Here is a 16,370-nt window from a genome sequence, read left to right as displayed (position 1 = left end):
ATGGAATTTCTAGATCCAAAAGTGACATTATAGATCGTATCCAAAAAAGTTTTCTAAGCATATATCATCACCACTTTGCTAACAGGGACACTGTACCTAGATCTAGCACTGTTGTATTATTGCCATTGCCCTTACTTCGCTGCTGACGTAATCGCGCCTACCTTCTGTTCGCTTTGAAACTCATTCACTGTATCTTCACATGCCCCGAACTCCTCATTTGTATTATGATTATATTGCGCTTAGTGCTACACTGACGAACATAAGGGACAAGACGCGGACGTACGTAGTGCGAACTACCAGCTGTTTAATACTGTTAAAGAATACGCTTATTTACAAGATGATGTGGTGCGGGGGGAGGAGCGGGGGTTTAAAAAAATATGACAAGGTGACGACATGTGATGATACTTTGAGCCGGAAATACATCGTTCACTTGCACCCGTTCGCCCTGGCAAACTCTACCACAGCTTCGATAAGCACGATGGATGGAGTGCTTACGCACATCTCTTTTTATTTTGCTATCGCAAGTGCCTCCCATATTTCTCGCTCCGTTTTTGTTTTTGTTGTGCCAATGACTGTGGTGCTTTCTAGTAGCGGAGAGCATTTGCACTGTTTGCAGTGCGAAGCCAAGTTGCAAGGTGCTGTCAGAAGCTGGCACGTGTATTTGTGCACCCGTAACCTGTCCGTAATGTGGGAGGCACTTACGATAGCAAAAGAAAAAGAGATGTGCGTAAGCACTCCGTCTGTCGTGCTTATAGAAGCTGAGGTCGAGTTTGCCAGGGCGAACGGGTGCAAGTGAACGATGTATTTGCGGCCCAATGTATCACCAAATGTCGTCACCTTGTCATAACTTTCTATATCTAGCCCCCCCCCCCCTCCCTACGGTGGCTCTAGGGCAGCATGCCCTGCCATAGCGCAGCATGCGCTTCACCGCGTGACCTTCAACATTGGGCGGACAAGAAGACGGCGCGCATCACGCCGCCATTACCGTAAGTACAGACCATATCGTTCTCGGGTCGCCCCCGCGTGCTTGTCATTACACTCGGTCCGGCTTTTTCTCTTCACACTTAGACGTTATTCGAGAGGGAAGAGAAAGAAGTGCCCAGAGCTCACTGTTGGTCTGGGCCTCTCGCTGTTATGCATTTTTTTTTTTGCGTTCTTGCCATTTTCGTGAGAGTCATTTCATCAAGGATGAGCAAGAAGATGTTCCCGCGACCACCTGAACAAAGTCGTCTACTTCATCGCTCATTTTTGGACGACGTGCCTTTGGAAGCTCGGACCAGCTCGATTCCTGGCAGAGCTCAACGCCAGAAGCCATGGACTCTGACAGCGAGTACACCGTAGTCATGGGCCGCCGTATGAAGAAGATGCGCCGTATGTCGACTGAGGCGTCTTCATCGCATCAGAGTGAGCAAGAATCCTTCATGGTTTCTTACGTGCCGCTCTCGACGTCACACAGCGTGAACTCCCTCAGCAGGCAGTTTCTAACCGAATATTTTGAAAGTATGGCCCCTGGGCAAATTAACGAGATCAGGATCAACGCTCGCAAAAACATAGATGTGACAATAGATGTGAAAAATTCCGCAATACTTGAGACGTTAAAGACCATTCCGCAGTTAAGCGCAATCCCCGTCCGCTCCTTTATTACTTACGGGAAGGAGACAACAAGTGGAGTGATTTCCGACGTGGAGCTTGAAATCAAGCATGCGGACCTCAAGGGTCCTTTGAGGTCATCGGTGCGCATTCTTGAGATTCACCGCTTGGGACACTCCCGATGTATCAAGTTAACGTTTGCTTCTTCGACATTACCAGCGTCTGTCAAAGTGGGCTACGTTATGCGCTGAGTATGACCGTTCGTTCCGTGGCCTATTCAGTGCCGGAAATGTCACAAGATAGGACACGTGAGCGCTGTTTGTAGAAGCAAAGCCACCTGCTCGCGTTGCGGCGGAGAGCATGATACCACCGACTGTGAGGCGTCCTCACTTAAATGTCCCAACTGTACTGGTTCTCACGAAGCGACTTCGAAGGAATGCCCGAAGATGAAACAGGATGCTCGCGACAGAAGCATCGCAGAACCATTTCAGGAGAACTACATAGCGTGGCACAGGCACCACGACCACCTCTGCTTGTGCGTGCATCGAGGACGGTAACGGCGCCTACCGATAATTCAAGGTTGATGACAGCACGCGGCATTCACCTCTACCGGCTGATACAGACACGGAATGGCCTTTGCTGCCCTCTAAGCCTACGGCCATGCCAGCGGGCCCTAGTGGTCCTCTGCGCCATGAAGCCAAGCATTATAGGGCCTATGAAACTGGTGACACTACGGGCAAGCGAGGAGATGAACACAATGAGAAGGAGAATGCAGAAAAAATGCTGAAGCACCTAGTAGAATCAATGCGCGTGATTCTCGGTGGTCTCGAGACACCTGCCGCTAAAAGTGCCCTACAAGTGCTCGCCGTGCTAGAGCTGCTTATCGCAGCTCTTTATATGCTATAAAGATTTTGTTTGGCGCTTGGGCTGTTCACGCAGGGGAGGCCCACACCAGCTTCGTCATAGCGCCTCTATATTTAAGTTTACTCAAATTGTTGACTACAGACTTGATGCGAAACCTGATTTTGGCTTCATGGATGACATTTGTGAATGTTTATCATCAGAGTGTTGAACTTGCTTTCACCTTTGCGCATCCCTCTTGCTATGTCATCATCATCCCTCATCACATCTTTATGTCCCCGTTCCCGCTCCCCCTGTGCAGAGTAGCAGGCTAGAGCACCTTAACTCAGGCTGACCTCTCTGCCTTCTTTCAATTCTCTCTCTCTCTCTCTCTCTCTCTCTCTCTCTCTCTCTCTCTCTCTCTCTCTCTCTCTCTCTCTAGACGTTATTCGTAACAGTACGGCGACGACGAAATTGCTCCTGGAGCTTAATTGCTGTCGCGCTAGAAAATTCGGCACTCTGAAGACTGCTTACGTGTGGGAATGCCAAAACATTATAGTTCCGTTAGTGGAATGTTTTCGATTAATGTTGACCCGCCGTGGTTGCTCAGTGGCTATGGTGTTAGGCTGCTGAGCACGAGGTCGCGGGATCGAATCCCGGCCACGGCGGCCGCATTTCGACGGGGGCGAAATGCGAAAACACCGGTGTACTTAGATTTAGTTGCACGTTAAAGAACCCCAGATGGTCGAAATTTCCGGAGTCCTCCACTACGGCGTGCCTCATATTCAGAAAGTGGTTTTGGCACGTAAAACGCCATAATTTAATAATTTTGTTTTTCGATTAATGTTTTCGATTGGGAGGCACACCATTAGCCAGCCAGAACCGCGGAGCCACCGTAACGTGGGGGACGCGTGCTCGTCTCCCACCCCGGAGGCTCGGGTTTGCTTCACACCCAGACCGATATATGTAGAGTGTTTGTCTCTTCAAAGCCGTTAATTTACTTTATTTACAGTAACCTCCCTGAAAAATTTGACGTTAACCAGATAATTTTTTTCACGTGTTTGTACTCTGTGCACCGTCGGCCATTTTTGCTACCATCGCTCGGTCACGCCGGCGTGGACGACGACGCCGGAATTTCGCGCAATGGGGCATACAACGTTTCGCATTAAAGCTCGGGTACCATACGGCGCCACGCACCTCGAACGTCTTCTCGCTGGTGGCCACGATGAAGGTGAAGAGCTGCTTCCACGCGGCCACCGCTGTGGACGTCATGCTGGAGCCAAGCTTCTCGACCAGCGTGTCCACCACCGCGCCGCCCATCCTCTCGAAGGCAGTCTTCATGTCGGAGGCGCGGTGCGCATGCGCGATGGCCACTTTGCGCACGATCTCCTTCGTCGTCTCCGGCTCTTCCAGGCTGCCGTCGGACACCCGTTACAGGTCATATACTTAAAGGGGACACTCGAGGGAAACGCGAAATCAGCTTATGGTTGGTGACAACCTTGAAAATTCAGCACAATCTTCACCCACAACAGCGCACTGTTGCTGCCCTTCACGTCTGAAAGAGCCAGCCGAAGTCCGCTCACAGCTTAATGACTGTTCTGCTAATGTAAATGCTAGGCTAACTGGAAAATAAAAGCTCGTTGTTTCAAGCTAAATTAATTATCTTTGGCTGAGCACTGATATCAAGATTATCCATACGATTTCCCAGGATGTTCAGGCTTCATTCTAAAATCAGTGATACAGTGGTTTATCTGCACCTAGAAAACAAAACGCAAAGCAGCTTGGCGTCACGAAACTAAGGTAATGCAAATTCCTAGTTTGTCGCCGATTATAGGCTTATCGAGTGTTCTTTCATGACTCTATATTCGTTAATCTTGCGGCGACGGGTTATATGTATTCGAAGAGAAAATCAACGTCGAAGTTCCATTTTCTGAATTTCGCGCCGTAACCTCAGCGCTGGTAAGCGACAACGGCCCGAATACGAAAATATGCTTTAAAATCCTTGACGTACATTGACGTTATAAGTTCTCGAAACTTGCTAAGTTCCGTCTATGGTTCCTTTATGATACAACATAACCCGCTGTGGTTGCTCAGTGGCTATGGTGTTGGGCTGCTGAGCACGAGGTCGCGGAATCGAATCCCGGGCACGGCGGCCTCAATTCGATGGGGGCGAAAACAGCCGTGTGCTTAGATTTAGGTGCACGTTAAAGAACCCCAGGTGGTCAACATTTCCGGAGTCCTCCACTACGGCGTGCCTCATAATCAGAAAGTGGTTTTGGCACGTAAAACCCCATAATTTAATTATGATACAACATATTCCATCTTTACCGATAAAAGTGTCAAATAGGTCGGACCAGAAGGCGATCAAAATACATGACGTCACGGCGCGCTGGTGAGGGAACTGCAAGGCGGTGTCGCCACCCGTTCTCACGTCTTTTATGGCTTATCAAGTCCCTCTGTAGAAGTGGCTTTCCTGGTATCGTGAAAAAAGCTTTTCTTAATATAGTGTCAAAAGGCGTTATGGTTTAATTGATGAAACAAACGCTCAGATAGCAGAGCACCGCAGCGAGAGGACACAGAGCTTCGGCAACACAGGTGCAAGGCTTCCAACCACTCATTGTCGTCGTCTTTCTCGAAGCAGTGCCTGCATGCTGTTCGTTCTTTTCCAGTACAATTACCTCCCCGGAGAAGAGGAGACGTCTTGGCGACGTACGGGCAAGATAGCACGGGTGGATCAAAGTACGGCTTGAGCCGCTGAACGTGCACGATTTCGCGCCCTCGGCGGCATTTATCGGAAGGCGGTTCAAGGGGTTCTACCAGTTCACAGGAGACGTTTGACTGACGACACGGTAGGGACCCTGGTACTTGGACACAAGCTTGGGTGAAAGTCCAGGGCTGGTAGCGGGAATCCAAAGCCAGACTAGTGAGTCAGGGGCAGAGGGTGGCGGAAAGGAGGGAATATCCCGAAGGTGCTTCTGTCGCTGCTGATCTTCCGAAGTAAATGTGCGGGCAAGCTTTCGGCACTCTTCCGCGTGTGCAGCAGCCTCGGACAGGATACTAGCCTCCGTTGTGTCAGGGCGATACGAAAGGATGGTGTTCATTGTGCAGGAAGGCTCGCGTCCGTACAGAAGAAACAACGGGGAAAATCCTGTAGTGGTCTGTGTGGCGGTATTATAAGCGTACGTTACGAAGGGTAGAATTAGGTCCCAATTAGTTTGGTCAGATGCGACGTACATGGGTAACATATCGCCAAGAGTGCGGTTAAAGCCCTCAGTCATCCCATTAGTTTGCGGGTGGTATGCAGTAGTGATACGGTGAATTACGTGGCATTCCTTGAGCAGGGCTTCTATAACATCGGACAGAACGACGCGGCCTCTGTCGCTCAGCAACTCTCTGGGGGCTCCATGGCGAAGTATGATGTTGCGCTGAAGGGACCAGGCAACATCCCGCGCAGATGCGTTGGGTAGAGGCGAAGTTTCCGCGTAGCGCGTGAGGTGGTCTATCGCCGCTATCACCCAGTGGTTGCCATCCGAAGTACTCGGAAGGGGCCCATAAATATTAACTCCGACCCCGTCAAAGGCCCGTCCTGGACAAGGCAATGGTTGCAGTGGAGCAGCTAAGGCATGAGGGTATTCTTGCGGCGTTGGCAAGCGAAGCAGGAGCGGATATATTGGCGGACGAATCGGTGCATCCCGCGCCAGTAATAACTAATTCGCAGGCGCGCGTATGTTTTTAGTACTCCTGAATGTGCGCATTGCAGGTCATCGTGAAACACTGCACATATGTCCGAACGTAGATGCCGAGGAACCACGAGTAACCATTGGCGCCCGTCCGGGAGGTAGTTACGGCGGTATAGGAGCCCGTCACGAACAGCAAAGTGGTGTGCTTGGCGACGCAATGCACGGTTAGTAGAAGGCGCTGATGGGTCTGACAGAAAAGCCAGCGTAGCAACAATGCATGGATCCTTCTGCTGCTCCGAAAGCATATCCGTGGTGGTGACGTAGGACTCGCATATTCGTACTTTCTGATAAATGGGCTGGCCTGACACTGGGGAGCGAGACAAGGCATCCGCGTCCGAATGTTTACGGCCAGAGCGGTACAGCACTCGAATATCATACTCCGAGGCGAAGCGCCCATCGAGCGAGGGGACCTGAAGGATCTTTCAAGGACGACAGCCAGCAGAGTGCATGGTGGTTCGTGATGACGTCGAACGGGCGGCCGTAAAGGTAAGGACGAAACTTAGTTATGGCTCAAATGATAGCCAGGGATTCTTTTTCTGTAACGGAATAGTTTGCTTCCGCTTTCGTGAGTGCGCGGCTACCGAAGGCAACAACGCATTCATCGAAACCAGTCTTTCGTTGTGCAAGAACAGCGCCAATGCCGACGCCACTGGCATCCATGTGTATTTCTGTCGGTGCGCTTGCGTCAAAATGTCGGAGTATTGGGGGGTGAGGTTAGAAGAAGACGCAGCGTCGTGAATGCGGCATCGCGAACTGGCGGCCAGGCCAAGAGGTCGTGGTTACCCGCGAGAAGCTACGTCAAAGGCGCTGTTATGGTGGCGAAGTTGCGGGTGAAACGACGAAAATAGGAGCATAATCCGATGAAGCTGCGGAGTTCTTTTGTGGTCTCTGGTAGTGGGAATTTGGCAACAGCTTGGAGTATGATTGGATCTGGGAGCACACCATCTTTCAAAACAACGTGGCCAAGGATGACTAGCCGCCGGGCGGCGAAGCGACACTTCTTTAAGTTGAGCTGGAGTACAGCATCGGCAAGGCAATTGAGCGCGCGTTTGAGTCAGAACAGGTGAGAAGAAAATTCCGGGGAAAAGATAATGATGTCATCGAGATAACGAAGGCATGTCTGCCATTTGAGGCCCCGGAGGATGTTATCCATAATTCTTTCAGATGTTGCAGGCGCATTACAGAGGTGAAAGAGCAACACGGTAAATCCATATAAGCCCTCAGGCGTAACAAATGCTGTTTTCGGGCGGTCTGCGTCAGCCACCGGGGCCTGCCAATAACCGGATCGTAAGTCTAAGGACGAAAAGAATTCAACGCCTTGGAGGCAGTCTAGCGCGTCGTCGATACGGGGAAGAGGATAGACATCTTTCCTGGTTATCTTGAGTCGTCGATAGTCCACACAAAAACGAATTGTCTCATCTTTCTTTTTGACCAGCACTACCGGAGAAGCCCAGGGACTGTGTGATGGCTGTATCACGCCGCGTCGGAGCATGTCTCCTACGTGCTAATCGATGACACGGCGCTCCGTCGCGGACACACGGTATGGACGTTGACGTAGAGGTCCGTGGCTGCCGGTGTCGATGTGATGAACGGCTGTGGAGGTACGTCCTAAACATTGTTTTTGGAGGTCGGGAGAAGTTCGGAATTGGTTAAGGAGGTCGACGATCTGAGTGAGCTGACTCGTTGCGCTGGAGCCCTGGCGAAAGGGAAGGAAGGAACGTGAAGAGGAGTCGAGTCATCAGGCACATCGTAGACAGCGCTCGTGCCGAATTTATCAGCAAAACCGAGGCACTCGCTGTGATGTAAGCTTGATGGACACGAAAACTGATTCGAAACGTAAAGTGCGCTGGAGCCGTGGCGAAAGGGAAGGAGGGCAAAGGGAAGCAAGAAGGGATGACGGCTTGTAGCAAGTTGAGATGGCGTGAAAAGAACTGCGGAATCGTAGAAAGCAGCACAGGAAACGGGTACAAGGGTGGAAGAGAAAAAAGGGATATCAGTGACATTAGCGACGAACACTCCGGCGGAAGGTGCACGTGGAGGCAAATCTTCAGGAAGACTGCCGCAAAATGGAGTCAACGCAAGTTCTGCACGGGCACAACCAATAACAGCGTGATGAGAAAAGAGGAAGTCCCATCCTAGAACGATGGCTTGAGGGCAGCGGGGAAGAACAACAAACTCAATGTGGTATAAACTGTCTTCTATGGCGACACGAACGGTACATGTTCCTAAGGGCTCAACTGGCTCAGCACTTGCTGTGCGTAGCGAAATGGCAGAAAACGGCGTCGCAACTTTGCAGAGCGTACGGCGAAGCTGGTCGGCAATCACGGACACTGCGGCACACGTGTCGACAAGCGCGTCAACGGTGATACCTTCGGCAAAAACTTCGATGACGTTCGCAGGGAATAGACGAGGGCTTGAGCAGTTCGAAGAGATCTCAGTTCTAGCCTCCGGAACTGCGCCTTTTAGTTTTCCTCCACAGCTGGATAGCGGCGGACGATGGGGGACAGGGGACGTCGACGGGGAGATGGAGACCGACGAGTGTTGAAGCTTTGGGGAACAGGAGATGAAGGAGCGAAGTGCGGAACTGGTGGCGAATAGCAGGACTGGGAGTTAGGAACATTCCCTTAAAGTCTCGCAGTATCGGGAAGATACCGACCCCGCCGGCGGCAGAACCGTGCCACGTGGCCAGCAAAGCCACACGCGAAGCAGATCGGCCGGTTGTCTTGGATACGCCACGGATTATCAACAGGGGGCCTATGTAGCGGTGCAAATTTCTGAGCTGGGCGTAAGGGCTGCGGTGGCGCGCAGAAGCCGCTTCTGGGCAAGTAGTTCGCAGCTGCAGAAGGCGAGGCGTAGAAGCCGCTTGTGGCCGTGTAGTGCGCAACTTCAGGCGGAGGGCTTGGCCTGGCGACGACGGCAGCGTACGGGAGCGGAACCGGCGCTGAAGGTGGCTGATTAGCGAGAGGCAGTGCGTCGCTGACTTGTTCGTGTATGACGCGTCGGATTTCCGGCGACAAAGAGGACTCGGACTACTGGGTAGCAGGCAGCAGTGACAGTTGGCGCGCGACTTCTTCTTGAACGAATCGCTTGATTTGGTCGAGGAACGAAGAGTGGGCGGGAGCAGCACTGGAACTGTCGGTTAAAGCCGAAACCGTGTCGTCCGGCGCGTCAGCTCGGCGCGTAGTAAGGCGTTGTTTGCGGAGCTCATAGTAGCTCTGGCACAGTGTAATGACCTCGTCTATTGTTTGAGGATTTTTCGCCAAGAGCATCTGGAAGGCGTCATCCTATATGCCCTTCATGACATTCTTGATCTTTTCAGAATCGGACATAGCGGGATTAATGCGCCGGCAAAGGTAAACTACGTCTTCAGTGTAGCTGGTGAAGTTTTCACCCTTTTGCTGAGCGCGACCACGCAAGCGTTGTTCTGCACGAAGCTTGCACACAACAGGGCGACCGAAGACTTATTTGAAACAGTGGGTAAATGCTGTCCAGGTAAAACGGTTGGATTCATGATTCCGGAACCAGAGATTAGCGACTCTAAAAGATAGAAGATGACGTTAGTTAGTTTAGCTTTGTCATCCCATTTGTTATGCGCACTCACGCGATCGTATGACGAGAGCTAATCCTCCACGCCATGGTCGTCGTTGCCGCTGAAGACCGAATGATCTCGTTGGCGTAGAGCACCGGAGCATACAACAGGCGATGCAAGGGGACGATCGGGCTGCGCGGCGTCCTGAGGCATGGCAGAAATGGTAGGGAGCGTCCGGCTGCGCAGTTCCAAGTTTGTGAAGGACCCAGCACCTCCACCAAATGTCAAAAGGCGTTATAGTTTAATTGATGAAACGCTCAGATAGCAGAGCACCGCAGCGAGTGGACACAGAGCTTCGGCAACACAGGCACAAGGCTTCCAACCACTCTTTGTCGTCGTCTTCCTCGAAGCAGTGCCTGCTGCTCGTTCTTCTCCAGTGCAATAGCTTAAATTAATGTTCTCTTTAGTATCCCGTTAAATCATTCACAATAAAATATGTTTGCACCCTTGAGGGTGCTGGTTTATATCTTACGACTAACACTCTTACCTTTGACACTGTAAAAGAAAATTATCGTGCACGACAACCAGATCAAACTACATCTGCGGTGCGAGAAGCCGTAGATGAAAACTATAATAATCCTGACCATCTGGTGCACCCCGAAGTATCTGAGGTCTGAATGTGACAGCGCGATAGCTATTAAAGTTTATTTCGCGCAGTTTTCGTGTGGTACGTCGTAGCTACCTTCATGTGTACTTGCCGGAAAAAAAGTCGCCGTTAAAGAAAACTTCACACGTCCGCATCAGTGCTTCCGTCTTGAGCTTAAATGTAAGGGTGCTAGCCAGAACTGTTTGCCGTGCATAGCTCGAGGCGTTCGGAGGAACCCGCCGGTCGTACATACCTGTCCACGATGGCGGTGATGGCGTATGCGAAGGTGAGCGCGTGCGCCAGCATGCGCGGGTTCTTCGGGAGCTCGCTGGCCGGCTCGTCGGCGAACGCCGTGAACAGCTTCTGATACTCTGGGTGGCGCATGAAGAGCACCACGAAGATGGTCACGCTGCCCGTGCGCAGCTGCTTCTTGAAGGCCAGCCACGTGTCCCGGATGGCCTGCTTCTCGTGGCTGCTCAGGTTGGTCACGCTGTCCCGCGCGCTGGTGTCCGTGCTCGGCGAGTTGCCCATCGCTTCTGCTGCCGCCTAAACTGGCAGCGGAGCTTTTCTCCTTGTCGGGTACGCAGACGATGACGTGCCTTTAGGACGGGGCTAGCACCCACTGCGGGGGATGGGCCTGGGATCGGATCGTCTTGTCTCGTCTTACCTTGTCTTCCAAGCACTGGTGCATATCCGCTATGGGGAATTGGCCAAGAAGTAGGCAGTTGTACGCGCCGACACGTTTCCTCTTCTTCCTCATCTGCTGCTCGGTGCACTGACGCCCGCAGAAATTGGTACTACTGTACTAAACAGCTAAGATGCCCCAGTTATGTGTGATGTTATCGCGTGTGTAACTGTAAGAACAACACTGTGGCGTGGGCGCCGATGACATGATGATGACGGCAGAAGTGAACGTGGCGTGACGATCGGCAGCCTGATTACGACAGCGTGATGGCACGAGACTAAAGTTGCACGTTGGGCTTGTTGGTATATCATGATAGAGGCGTAGAGCATCAAAACCAGGACAAAAGAAGAACGCCAAACGTTTGTGTCCTGGTTCTGACGTGCTACGCCTTTTGCCTCCATCGTGATGACGAGGACGACGACGCGACAACGACGGTCACGGTGATGACGGCGGCCATGTCGAAAAAGGCATGAAGGTGGTGGAAAGCCTGCGTGGGACGCGCGTGTCGAGGGGGATATGCAAAGGCCGGCCACTAATACGGAAGGGAGAGCCAAACACGCTTTATAGAGTTTTTTTGATATCGAATCTTTAGATCGAAGAGAGCCTTGCATGGAGATTTTCTTTCTGTCAGTAGTTCGCGGAAGTCGTGCAATTCCGTCGTACAAGAATTCTAACAAGCTTCATATAATCTCCGAAGCTATCTCTTTTCGAAATGCGTTCCTGTTCATGCACGTTACTTTCTCTGCAATGCGTGTCCTGACTTGTGTTGCTGTTATTACACATGAACATTATTATTCCCGCTGAGAAAAAAAAATGTGCTAGCGAACGACCACCGCTGCAGGCGATATCAATATCAATAACGTTGTTAGGAAATAGGAAGCGTTTTGAGCACCCGGTCGCAAGGTGCAGAGAGGACGATTGTGTTTTTGTGCTTTAATGCCTGAAACGACATCTTGTTAGGAAAGCAACTAACGCCAGTGCATTTTTCCGCAAAGTTCAGGAATTAATATCTCGAAACTCGTGTCATCCTGAGAATTCGTTGCAAGCGGACCCGCCTTGCGAACTCTAGGGTTAGAATTTGTAAATTGCAATATGGGACCAGAAGGTAATTTTTGCACAATGTTTTGTGCAAGCAATGCGCGCCTCTTCGAGTAAACCAGCCCACGAACTAGAATTGTGCTATCTGCCACAGATAACTTTAAAAAAACTTTTGAAAGTGTTTGCTGAAACGCCCGGTATAAACTGTTTTGCCGAATAATTCACATAACGGATAGTACGCATATAACGAAACGGATTACAGGTAGCTGCATCTGTACTACTATTGCTGCAGACATGCTGGTCACCGGTTCTATTTTCCGCGCAACTACGCAGTGAAACAAGAAAAGAATACGTAAATATATTCACATGCTACAAATATATACGCATTCAAGCGCATCATTACTTTATTAAAGCGCAGCTTTCCCTGCCTTCTCTCCCTGGGTTTGGTGTGTCTGATCGGGTCTACTTCTTCCCGAATGAGGTGGACCGACCCTGGAGGCAGCGCAGCGGCATACCTGGCTAACCGGGAGATGGCGGGCCGTAATGTGGGCCGACACCGCAGACAACTTAATCCGCAGTCGCGTGGGTCACATGGTGATGGCTTCCGCGTCTTACTGTTTCGTCGGGCGGGCGAAACGCGTTGCAGAAGATGAACTGTTTGATAGCTAGCATTTAATCAACCGCTTCAAGGAAGTTCCGCTCCACGTAGATCCCAACGTGTGCGCTGTATATGCGTAATTTTCATTGCAACGGCTGCGACCGTGACTCGGCACCCAGTTTACTTCGATGGTGAAGTGGAAGTGGTCACCCGTCCACGAATCTCTCCACGTGTCACTGGGCGAGGGAGTCCCGTGGCCGTCCCGCTGGATGGGTTGTTTGAGCCGGCCGACATGGGCGACACGAGCCCGGACAGAACGTCAGTCTCTGTCCGACGCGCAGTGGTTTGGGCTAGCTTACTGAGACGTTCGAGTGTGTATATGAAGAAGGGTCTATCACAGCGTATACCAGCAACGTATCGTGCAAATGCGCGCTTTGGCGCCGGTGTTTACAACCGCACGAAGCCGAGCCTCTTTCAGCCTGACGGAATCTCTATCTATCGAATGAGCGTCGGCAGTCGCGAATAAGAAATATGGCGTCCATGCGGACTTCAGCAAGGCGTGCGCCCGTGCAGAAGCAAACATGGACTGCATACCATCATGGTCTCGTGCGCAGGCGTATTGAAAGTGCGCGTAATCAATAGTAAGATATTCTACCAGTTCCTATATGGGTCCGCCGCGATGTACAGGCAAGGTCAAAAGTTAACGGCGTGTCGGTTCTGCGCAAAAGTCGAGTGTCAGCACAGTTGTTATCTTGCAGCCATTAAGACCTCAGGACACTATGTTGGTCAAGTACGTACATTCGTACACCGTAGCAGATCTGAAATCCAGGCTGCGCGTCGAGAATCAAATATTCAGCTTTTCTTGAGATCCGGCACGCAACGCCACATTTAAGCTTGCCTGTACATTGCGAGCATGTTGTGATCATCCGGTTCGTTACAGTTCGCGTACGCTCTCTAAGTAGGTTCGTTTCGGGATGTTACCGCGTCGAATATACGATGGCAGAAGCGCACAAAAGCATGGAGCTCCTCCACGGTGTCCGTGGTCGCTGGTTATCACACGAGGTGGCCCACTCAGGAGAGCGATGGCGCCTGTACGACAGTACGAGTTAAGTGTTAAGACGAGTGGATCATGTCACCACCTATCGGAGAGAGCTTCAGTAAATCAACGTTTTCTTTGCCCGCAAAGGACGACGTTGGTCCATGTTTCGTGCGCGGAGGTCGTACGCAGAATACAAGGTCACGTGCGCAGGACCGCCAGCGCAGGGCCGGACTCGCTGATGGCATAGGCCTCGTACGCTTACTGCCGTGCGTCTCGTGCCAACCGCGACGTCAGTGCTGACAGGCACAAGGAGGCAGCGGATTCCGAGGTATGTGGAGATGCTCTTTTCTTTTTCGTTAACGTTTCTGCTGTAAACAGGGCCAGCATAATTAATTTTGCTTCTTTCACCAGTCTGTCCAATTAAGCTTGTAGCAAACATCGTGACATATAGCGTAGTATAGGCATCCGCATTCATACTAGTGGACGTGCGGTCCGCAGCCCTTTTAGCCGCCTCTGTTAATCCAGAAGTAACCTTTGAATGCAAGTGTATTGGCTGCGACGCGCGATTTACGATAGACGATACCTCGGGAAAATGGCCAACCTTGAGGTAGGTTTATTATTTCGAAATAGGTCTTAGCAATCACCGACTGCCATTTTTTTGTATCTATGTGTGGGCACAACAGTGGAGAGGGCAATGTACGAGTCACTTGACTGCTTTTAGACGAAGTCAGTACGTTTCAGCACAAAAGCGCTCATCTTTTGCCGTTTCCTCTGACAAAGGCTGTACGGGGTGCGTGCGTGGTGCACGAATCGAATTAAACGTATTTTAGCTTCCACGAGACTACTTTCATAACTTGTTCTTGCGTATGCAAGTGGGAGGGATTCATCTTAAAGGTCGGCGACATCTGTGATCGCATACTTGTACGTCCTCAAGTACTCTACTCGCGTTCGCCTAATAGACTTATTTCAAGCTATCTTCCACGCCTCATCGGTCGTAACCTCAGCGTCCAGTATTCCTGTCTGTTATCTAAATAGACTTAATTTGTTGACCTTGATCCCTTGACCCCGACTTAGCGCACAAAGAAGCAGCGCTCTGTGGTAAAGAAAATGCTCCGTCCACGTTTCAGTTCACCAACGCCACAGCTTGAATCGATGCCACGCTGGTGCATCACGGTGCGATTAAAAATTCGGCATGCCTTTTGCTTCTCCTTCTGTTTTGTTTCCAATAGCAGCCTTGCGAAAGCGTATAACAGTTCACCGTTGAACAGGGGGATAATAAGCATGCATTAAAGCACCCCGCTTGGACGCTATTAGCACGCCCCTTCGTCCAACACGCATCATAACCTGAGGGGGCACGCTCGTGATTAGCAAGGCTAAATTTGGTACTTTGCAACCTCTTGGTTCACATGGGAGTCAACAAGTCGCCGTTCCCTTTCGCAGCCAAACCGTCGCTGCTGTCGGCGCGAGCCATTATGCGCAAGCGGGAAGCACAAGAGGGCGCCACAAACGCTGAATGTCTCGCTTATGGTAACAGCTACATGCTTACCCCTGTAATCACTTCATTTCTCATTCACTCTGCTCGTATAGCAGCAGCAGTACTATAGGATTATAGCTGCTCTCTGCTACTTGCTCAGTGAGGGTGAGTAAAAATGAAATGCATATGGTATAACGGAGCGCACGCTTCTGAGTGCCTCGAGCACTTTTTAGTCTCTTCGGAAACCACCTTTTCTCGTCCGTAGTGTTTCGAACCTCGTTAAATACTCGCTATAGTGCGTGTGTTTTAAAAAGCGTGCAGTGCTGTCGCCTCTGGAGCTGTATTTGTACAACCGGGAGCACAGTAGTACAGAGCCTTTAGCATGGCAACGACTCTCGACTGGCAATTAATTGTACCGGTTCTTCAACGGTCGCAATCATTCAAAACGGGGACGCGACGCTTCTTGAGCGCGAATTATTGGTTCCCTAACCTAGTTTTCTGTGTCGTCGACGCCATCTGTAAGCTTGCGCAGCGCTGCACCGTTTTAGGCAGTGCAGAGAGAATATGCAGGGGCGAACCCCGTTACGTCAACGCCGCTTGTATCGCGCTACCTTAATTTTCTAGAATGAGAGGGAAAGGTCGAATTCGTGCGACTGTAACATTCATACAGGCGGGTAAGAGGTCTCATGTAATTTGCAGAAGGGCTCTCCAGGTGGTATCGTCCTGCTTACGGCCTGCATCCTCTTGAAACCCTCTTCCCCTAGCAAGCACGCGGGTAGTCCGTGCGCACACTGAAGCGAACGGCGTGACGTCGAGGAAAACGAGTTGGGCACCGACGAAGGCTGCGCAAGACCGCTCGTCTGAAAGGCGTCAGAGATCGGTGTACACGTGGAAGCGAAGGCATCCAACGGCAGCGGAAAGTTCAGCGCGTGCGCCAGGGCAGCGTCGGCCAGCAACACCACCCTTACCGTATTTGCTCAAATGTAGGCCGATGCATTTCCTTTTTTCTGTCGTGAAATCATGTACGGGAGTCGGTGGTAGACTTAGAAACGAGGATGCCGCAAGGCCTTCCGCACGTCTTCCGCACGCCTGCGGTGATGCGAAAAAAATTGCACCCGTCGCACCCTGGTGCACAAATTTCGGTTTAGACTGGACCCGCACATGCAGTGTAAACCGAAATTTCGGCACCGA

At 51.2% G+C, this 16,370-nt stretch overlaps 1 protein-coding gene across 1 annotated transcript in view; it reads right to left on the bottom strand.

Annotated features, from left to right (window-relative positions):
• LOC142559952 (uncharacterized) overlaps positions 1-11,011 on the bottom strand; it is a 57,552-nt gene extending 46,541 nt beyond the window's left edge. The window contains exons 1-2 of the mRNA XM_075671660.1: positions 10,599-11,011; positions 3,628-3,844 (exon numbers count right to left, since the gene is read on the bottom strand). Coding sequence (XP_075527775.1) covers positions 3,628-3,844; positions 10,599-10,876 — 495 coding nt within the window. The 5' untranslated portion in view covers positions 10,877-11,011. The remainder of the gene's footprint in view (positions 1-3,627; positions 3,845-10,598) is intronic.
• Between the last annotated feature and the right edge of the window lie 5,359 nt (positions 11,012-16,370).

The sequence above is a fragment of the Dermacentor variabilis genome, chromosome 10 (assembly GCF_050947875.1).
Source record: "Dermacentor variabilis isolate Ectoservices chromosome 10, ASM5094787v1, whole genome shotgun sequence".
NCBI lineage: Eukaryota > Metazoa > Arthropoda > Arachnida > Ixodida > Ixodidae > Dermacentor > Dermacentor variabilis.
Note: the sequence above shows the minus strand (reverse complement) of the source record. Positions and strands in the feature narration are given on the sequence as shown.